General features: G+C 42.9%; 1 protein-coding gene across 1 annotated transcript in view; it reads right to left on the bottom strand.

Moving 5' to 3' along the window:
• Positions 1 to 818: 818 nt before the first annotated feature.
• Positions 819 to 8,842, bottom strand: part of LOC103211700 (adhesion G protein-coupled receptor E3-like) — a 114,914-nt gene continuing 106,890 nt past the window's right edge. Inside the window, exon 17 of the mRNA XM_042783257.1 lies at positions 819 to 1,138. Within this exon, the coding sequence (XP_042639191.1) occupies positions 819 to 1,138 (320 nt within the window). The remainder of the gene's footprint in view (positions 1,139 to 8,842) is intronic.

Genomic DNA, 8,842 nt, shown 5'->3' with positions numbered 1-8,842 from the left:
CAAGCATGGTATCCTTCTCCAGGGCTGGTCCCTTCTGACAGCATGACCAAAGTATAAGATACATAGTCTGACCATTCTTGCTTCTAAGGAGCATTCCGGCTGTACTTCCTCCAAGTCAGATTAGTTAACCACTGCGCCACCATAACTCCCTTATAAAGATGAAAAAGCCAAACCCACTGGCATCCAGTGGATTCCCTCTGCCCCATGATTCCCTCTCAGAGCAGCTGGGTGAAACCACCAACCTTTTTGTTGGCAGACGAGTTAGTGCCTTACCCATTGCAACAACAGAGCACCTGTCATAAACACACGCACAAAAAAACCCCCAACTCACTGCCATACAGTCCATTCCGACTCATAGCTACCCCCACTGGGTTTCCAAAGCCACCAGAGCTCCCCCAGTAAAAAAAAAGAAAACCAAACTCACTGTCGTTGAGTCAGATCTGACTCATAGCGACTTCTCCTTAGGTTTCCGAGGCGGTATCACTTTGGAAGTAGATTGCCCAACCTTCCTTCCGAGCAGTTGTTGGTGGGTTTGAACCGCCAGCCTTCTGCTTAGCAGCCAAATGCCTTAGCCACTACACCACCAGAGCTCTCCCATATCAGAGGTAACATCTCCAACAGGAAGTTACCAAACCCCACAGTCACTAGGTGGAGCCCTGTTTCCGCCGGAAACCAGGTCTTTTAGCACCTGGCAGGAAGGAAAAAAAAAAATCCCAGAAACCAGAAGTGTAAGTGCGGGTTCTGGCTGGGCACCGCGATGTGTCGCATTTCTACGCCCGAGATGAGGTAGGTTTCTGCCTGTCGGCGACTCGCTCGGTTCAGTACCGGATGCGGCCCGCGGGGCCGGAGTGTAAGGGCGCTGCTTCCGCTTTCCTGGGCAGTTGGGGCTTCTCGTCTTCGGTGTGCTGCTCCAGAGCCGTTTGGCTTCCGGTAGCCGGGCTGTACCCCTTCCGCCGCCGCCGCCGGTTTCCCGCCGCCGCCGCCGCCTTCCCGGAGCCGCCGCCGCCTTCCCGGAGCCGCCGCCGGTTTCCCGGAGCCGCCGCCGGTTTCCCGGAGCCGCCGCCGGTTTCCCGGAGCCGCTGCCTCCCCCTCCTACCGTCAGGCTCTCCCTCCCACTTCCGCCTGGGCCGTGGCTGGTCTGTGCTGGCCAGGGGTAGGGGCGGTGGAGAAGGTGGGCTGGACCTGTGTCTCTTGGTGCATTAACAGGTAAATCGTGCAGTTCTAGTCCAGCAATAGTGTGACTCCACACCAGCAGCGTCAGCATCAGCTGGAGTTTGTGAGAAATGCAGAGTCACGGGTTTCACGGAATCCCCAGGTGGTTAGCCTGAGTCTAAACGCCTTACTCGCCCCTCCTCCAGTCCGCTGCTCACGGTGCTCCCGTTTGGTTTCTATGAGTCATCAAGGCGGGGCTTTTGTTAAGTGTTCCTGGTTTTACAAAAAAAAAAAAAGATTATGGTGAGGAATAGACGACCCTCTGATGTAATGTTTTAAAGGATGTTTAATGTTTTCAAGAGGCCTGGTGGCGTAGCGGATAACTCCTGTGACTGCTAACCAGGAAATCAGCGCTTCAAGTCCACCAGCAGCTCTGTGGAAGGACGATGGGGCAGTCTATTTCCTTAAAGTTTCATAGCTTCGGGAACTCAACCGGGGTCGCTAATGAGTCAGAAACGACTGGATGGCAGTAAGTTTGGTTGTTTTGGGAGTTGGTTTAATGTTTGTAGGTATTTAAGATAGAGGAAGAATTTAGAAACATGTGTTGGAACTATCTGTATGTAGGACCTTATTTATCCCAAGTTAGAAGAAAAATAGTTAGAGGCACATTTGTAGGGATCTTACAGTAAGGCAGACATTTGGATCATGATTGAGCGAGAAACAGCATGTCCCACCCTAGTTGGGCTGCTGTAAAATGTGATGTGGCTGAACAAACTTAATAGAGCGGGTGGACGGTTTATGGAGACCACACACCCAGTGTTTGTCCAAGATTGTAAGGAATGGCTGAGACAGAATCTATGGCATTAGATGCTGGTGATTCAACTACAGGTTTTGCTGCCAGAATCTATGGCATTAGATGCTGGTGATTCAACCACAGGTTTTGCTGCCAGAAAGCTATGCTTTTCTTTTTTCAGTTTTTATTGTGATTTGTGTGAAAGGTTACAGAGCAAATTCATTTTCCATAAAGCAGTTCATACACATTTTGTTTCATGGCATTGCCTGCAGCTCTGATAGTGTGTAACGGCTCTCCTCCCACGTCCTCCCCGTGGTTATACCTTCCCCATGTTCTTCCCTCCCACGCCCTCTTTTCTCCCAGCTATCTCCCTATGCAAACACAGCCCTTCTGTTGGCCCAGGATTGATCGATTGTTCCAAGGCATGTATCTCTGCCTGATGTAAGCGTTCACCCCATATGCCTATCTGTTTGACTGGAAGCCACCGGAGTGAGTTCAGTTCCAGACCTGAAAAATAACTAGGGGCCATAGCCTGAAGGGTCTCACCAGACTCTTATCAGACCAGCAAACCTGGGCTTTTTTTTTTTTTTTTTTTTTTTAATGATTTTGAGTTTTGTTCCACATTGTTCTCACATGTTATTCATGATGTCCTGCACTGATCCCCCTCCAGGTGGTTGACAGTGGTAGCTGGGCATCATCTAGTTCTTCTGGTCTCATGGTTATACAGGCTGAGGATCGCATGGTATACCAGTCCCTTGGATTAGTTGTTTCCATGCATCTTTGGCTTTCTTCATTCTTCTTTGCTCTGGATGAGGAGAGACCCATTGTTGCATCTGGATGGCTGCTTGCAAGCTTTTAAGACTCCAGTGGTTACTCACCAAAGTAGGATATAGAACAGTGTTTTTGCGTATGTGTTGTGCCAGTTGAACTTGATGTCCCCTGCAACCATAGTCCTGAGCCTATAGGTCTAACTCACTCCCTCAGGGTAGCTGGCTGTGGCCAAGAAGCCACCCAAACCTTGTCCCTTGTCAGCTCTTCTATATGTACACCTGGACGTTCTTACAACACATACAAATACACTTGTAAAACATTGTCTGCCAACCCTATACAAGGTCATGGGCGCATTCCCTCTGCCTAGATATACCTGATCATTCAGCTTGTCCACTCTTCTATCTACCTGTATATCAATGTTTGCTATCACTGATAGTGCAGTACTTTACATGTAAAAGGGCTCATCTTTGTTGTCTGTACCTCCCATGCACCTCTCTGTGTCTTCCTCTTCCTCAGTGCCACCGTGTTGATCACTCACTTTTGGTACATTACCCTTCCCTTCACCCAAATCAATACTTGTCTCTACCTGTCTAACACTAACAGTGTTCCCTTCTCTCACCTCCCATCCCTGGTAACCAACAAAGTTTCCTTCGATATATAAACCTTTGCTTGATGTTTTTCAATAGTGAACTAATACAATGTTTGTCCTTCTGTGATTAATATATTTCACTCAGCATAATGTCCTCCAGGTTTATACACATTATGTGATGTTTTGCAGATTCTACATTATTCTTTAGGGTTGCATAATATTCCATTGTATGTATGTACCATAGTTTGGCTATCCATTCTTCTATTGATGGGCATCTAGGTTGTTTCTCTTTGCTATTGTAAATAGTGCTGCGATGAACATGGGTGTGCATGTATCTGTTCTTGTCCTGGTTCTCAGTTCTTTAGGATGTATACCCAGTAATGGAATTGCTGAATCAAATAGTATTTCTAATTCCAGCTTTTTAAGAAATCTCCACACTGCTTTCCATAGTAGTTGTATCATTTTACAGTCCCATCAGCTGTATATGAGAGTCCCAGTCTCTCCACATCCTCACCAGTATTTGTTATTTTCTGTGTTGTTGAACTTTGCTGTTAGTGCTGGAGCAAGATGGTATCTCGTTTTGATTCGCATCTCTCTAATGACTAATGATCGTGAACATTTCTTCATTTGTTTGTTGGCCACCTGAATATCTTTGCTGAGGTGTCTAGTCATGTGTTCTGCCCATTTTTAAAGTGGATTGTTTGTCTTTTTGTTGTTGAGGTGCTGGAGTTTTCTATAAATTTTAGCCATAAGTCCCTGATCAGGTATGTCCTTGCCAAATGTTTTTTTCCCAATCTGCCAAAAAAGATTCTCTTTTATATCTTTTGGAGAAGTCATTTGAAGCACATAAAAATTTAATTTTAAAAACTTCCCATTCATGTAGTGTATCTTCTGCTGTTTGTATATTTTGGGTTATGCCTGCTAGTCTATTTATGCCATAAATTAGGGCCTCTAATTGAGTTTTGTTCCACATTGTTCTCACATGTTATTCATGATGTCCTGCACTGATCCCCTCCAGGTGGTTGACAGTGGTAGCTGGGCATCATCTAGTTCATCTGGTCTCATGTTGACCCTATGTTTTCCTTGAGGAACTTTATAATTTTAGGTTTCACAATTAAGTCTTTGATCCATCTGGAGTTAGTTTTTGTGTATGATAAGGTATGGATCTTGTTTCGTTATTCTGCAAATGGATATCCAGTTTTGCCACCACCATTTGTTAAAGAGACTGTCTCTTCCCCATTGAATGTATTTCAGCCCTTTGTCAAAAATCAGCTGGCCATAGGTTGATAGATCTGTTTCTGGGTTCTCAGTTCTCCACTGGTCTGTTGTCTGTTGTTGCATCGTTACCAGGCTGTTTGACTACTGTGGCTGTGTAGTAGGTTTTGAGATCCGGGAGTGTGAGACCTCCTACTTTGTTCTTCTTCTTCAGTAGTACTTTGCTTATCTGAGTTCTCTTTCCTTTTCATACAAAATTAGTGATTGTTTTTTCCATATTCTTAAAGAATGTTTATAGGATCTGGATTGGGATTGCATTGAATATATAGATTGCTTTGTGTAGAACTGACATTTTCACAATGTTCAATTTTCCTATCTACAAGCATGGGATGTTCTTCCATTTATGTAGAACTCTTATGGTTTCTTGTAGTTTTCTTTGTGAAGATCTTTTGTGTCCCTGGTGAGGTTTATTCCCGAGTATTTTATTTTTGGGGTACCAGCCACTCCATGGAAGGAAGGTTGGGCAATCTACTTCCGTAGTAATACTGCCTTGGCAACCCAAGGAGGGGTCGCAGTGAGTCGGGTCCGACTCGATGGCACACAACAACAACAACATTGTAAATGGTATTTATTTCCTTTTCAGCAATCTCTTTGCTGGTGTAGAGGAATCCAAGCGATTTTTGGGTTGCTCTTGTATCCTGCCACTATGCCAAATCTCTCATTTAGTTCCAGTAGTTTTCTTGCTGAGTCTCTTGGGTTTTCTATGTGTAGGGTCATATCATCAGCAAACAGGGATGGTTTTACTTCTTCCTTACCAATTTGGATGCCTTTGGTTTCCCTGTCTTAGCCTTACTGCCCTGGCTAGCTTCTAATGCAGTGTCGAATAGAAGTGGAGATAGAGGGCGTCCTCATCTGGTTCCTGTTCACAAGACGAATGGTTTCAGTGTCTCTCCACTGAGAATAACGTTGCCTATTGGTTTTGCACATATACCTTTTATATTTTGTTGAAGAATTTCCCTTCTATTCCTATTTTGCTGAGTTTTTTTTTTTAATTAATTTGTATTTTAATGGGGAATGTGTGTTAGACTTTATCGAATGCCTTTTCTGCACTGATTGCTAAGATTATGTGGACCTTTTTCTTTACTTTAGTTATGTGTTGAATTACATTGACTGTTTTCCTAATGTTGAACTATCCTTGCATACCTGGCATGAACCCTACTTGGTCATAATGTATTCTTTTTTTGATGTGTTATTGGAGTCTATTGGCTAGGATTTTATTGAACATTTTTACGTCTATATTCATGAGGGATATTGGTCTGTAGTTTTTCTTTTTAGTGATGTCTTTGCCTGGGTTTAGTATCAAGATTATACTTGCTTCATAAAATGAATTTGGGAGAATTCCATCCTTTTCTGTGTTCTGGAATAGTTTGAGTAGGATGGGTGTCAGTTCTTCTCTGAAAGTTTGGTAGAATTCTTCAGTGAAACCATCTGGCAGGACTTTTTTTTGTTGGCAGATTTTTTTATGACTTGTTCAGTTTCTTTTTTTGTTAGGGATCTGTTCAAATTTTCCACCTCAGTCTGTGTTAGTTTATGTAAGTACTATGTTTCTAGAAATCGGTCCACTTCTTCTGTTAGGTGCTGATGTAGCGACCCTGTGTACAGCAGAACAAAACACTGCCTGGTCCTGTGCCAGCTCCACAATCCCTGCTATACTTGAGCCCATTGTGGCAGCCACTGTATCAATCCATCTCGTGGAGGGCCTTCCCCTTTTTCATTGACCCTTCACTTTCCCAAGCATGATACCCTTCTCCAGGGAATGGTCCCTTCTTACAACATGACCAAAGTAGGTGAGACAAAGTCTGGTGATTCTTGCTTCCAAGGATCATGCTGACTGCACCTCTTCCAGGACAGATTTGTTAGTTCTTTTAGCAGTCCATGGTACTTTCAGCATTCTTTGCCAACACCACAACTCAAAAGCATAGACTCTTTTTTGGTCTTCCTTATTCATTGTGCAGTTCTCATGTGCATATAAGGCGATTAAAAAATACCATGCCTTGTGTCAGGCACAGCTTAATCTTCAGGGAGATGTCTTTGCTCTTCAGCACCTGAAAGAGATCTTTTGCTGCAGATTTGCCCAATGCTATACGTTGTCTAGTATCTTGACTGCTGCTTCCATTGGTATTGATTGTAGAACCAAGTAATATGAAGTCTTTGATAACTTCAATCTTCTCTCCATTTATCATGATGCTGCTTATTGGTCCAGTTGTGAGGCTCTTTGTTTTCTTTATATTGAAGTGCAATCCATATTGCAGACTCTAGTCTTCAGTCTTCGTCACTAAGTGCTTTAAGTCATCCACACGTTCAGCAAGCAAAGTTGTGTTGTCAGCGTATCGCAGGTTGTTAATGATTCTTCCTCCAATCCTGATGCCACCTTCTTTGTCACATAGTCCAGATTCTTGGATTATTTTCTCAGCATACAGATTTAATAACTATGGTGAAAGGATGCAATCCTGATGTACTCCCTTCTTGATTTTAAACTGTGGAGTGTCGCCTTGTTCTGTTCGAATGACTACCTCCTTGTCTATGTAGAGGTTTCTCATGAGCACAATTAAGTGTTCTGGAATTCCTGTTCTTCTCAATGTTATCCATAATTTGTTATGATCCACACAATCAAATGCTTTTGCATAGTCAATAAATTACAAGTAAACATCTTTCTGGTATTCTTTGCTTTGAGCAAGATCCATCTGCATCAGCAATGATATCCCTCATTCCACGTCCTCTTCTGAATCCAGCTTACATTTCTGGAAGTTCTCTGTCAATATACTGCTGCAACCGTTTTTGGATTATCTTCAGTAAGATTTTACTTTTGTGCGCTATTAATGATACTGCATATAATTTCCACATTCTGTGGGATCACCTTTCTTTGGAATGGGTACAAATATGGATCTCTTCTAGTCAGTTGGCCAGGTAGCTGTCTTCCAAATCTCTTGGCATAGCTGAGCGAGTCCCTCCAGTGTGGCATCTATTTGTTGAAATATCTCAATACGTATTCCATCAATTCCTGGAGCCTTGTTTTTCATCACTTCCTCAGTGAAGCTTTGACTTCTTCCTTCAACACCATTGGTTCTTGATCATATGCCACCTCCTGAAATGGAAGAATATCGACCAATTCTTTTTGGTCCAGTGACTATGTATTCTTTTCATCTTCTTTTAATTTTTCCTGCATCATTCAATATATTGCCCATAGAATCTTTCAGTATTGCAACTTGAGGCTTAAAGTTTTTGTTCAGTTCTTTCAGCTTGAGAAATGCTGAGCGTGTTCTTCCCTTTTGGCTTTCCAACTCCATGTCTTTTCACATTTCATTATAATAATTGACTTTGCCTTCTTGAGCTGGTCTTTGAAATCTTTTGTTCAGCTCTTTTATCTTGTCCTTTCTTCCATTTGCTTTAGCCACTCTTTGTTCAAGGGCAAGTTTCAGAGTCTGTTCTGACATCCATTTTGGTCTATTCTTCCTTTCCTGTGTTTTTAATGATCTTTTGCTTTTTTCATGGATGATCTTGATGTCATCTGACAATTCTTCTGATTTTCAGTCATTAATGTTCAGTGCATCAAATCTGTTCTTTAGACAGTCTCTAAATTCAAGAGCAATATAATCAAGGTCATAATTTGGCTCTCATGGACTTCTTTTAATTGTCTTCAATTTCAAGTTGAGCCTGTACATGAGCAGTTGATGGTCTGTTCCACAATCAGTTCCTGGCCTTGTTTTACTGAAGATACTGAGCTTTTCCATTGCCTCTTGCCACAGATGTCAATTTGATTCCTGTGTACTCTATCTGGTGAAGTCCATGTGCTATAGCCACCATTTGTGTTGTTGACAAAAGGTATTTACAGGGAATAAGTCATTGGTCTTGCAAAATTTCATCATGCGATCTCCAGCATCATTTCTATCACCAAGGCCAGATTTTCCAACTTCCAGTAATTTTTCTTTGTTGCCAACTTTTGCATTCCAATCACCAGTGATAATCAGTACATCTTGATTGCATGTTCAGTCAATTTCAGACTGCAGTAGTTGGTAAAAATCTTCAGTTTCCTCATCTTTGGCTTTGATGGTGGTGCAAAAAGGACAAGGAGGCCAGATGTTCTGACCTCCTAGAACCCCACAAGAGGAAAGCAGAATCACCATCAATAGCCCAAGGCCTATTACTGCAAGGCCAGACATGCCGCCTCCCTCCAGCCCTTTCTCCAACCATTCCTCCCAAAGCACCCACCACCTCTCTTCTGGGTTCGATAATTCACTGCAGTGGCCACACAGAACTCACAG

This window comes from Orycteropus afer, unplaced genomic scaffold, assembly GCF_000298275.1.
Source record: "Orycteropus afer afer isolate SDZICR_OR568_19922 unplaced genomic scaffold, OryAfe1.0 scaffold00774, whole genome shotgun sequence".
Lineage (NCBI taxonomy): Eukaryota > Metazoa > Chordata > Mammalia > Tubulidentata > Orycteropodidae > Orycteropus > Orycteropus afer.
The sequence above is the reverse complement of the archived record's forward strand: the minus strand, read 5'-3'. Positions and strand labels throughout refer to the sequence as shown.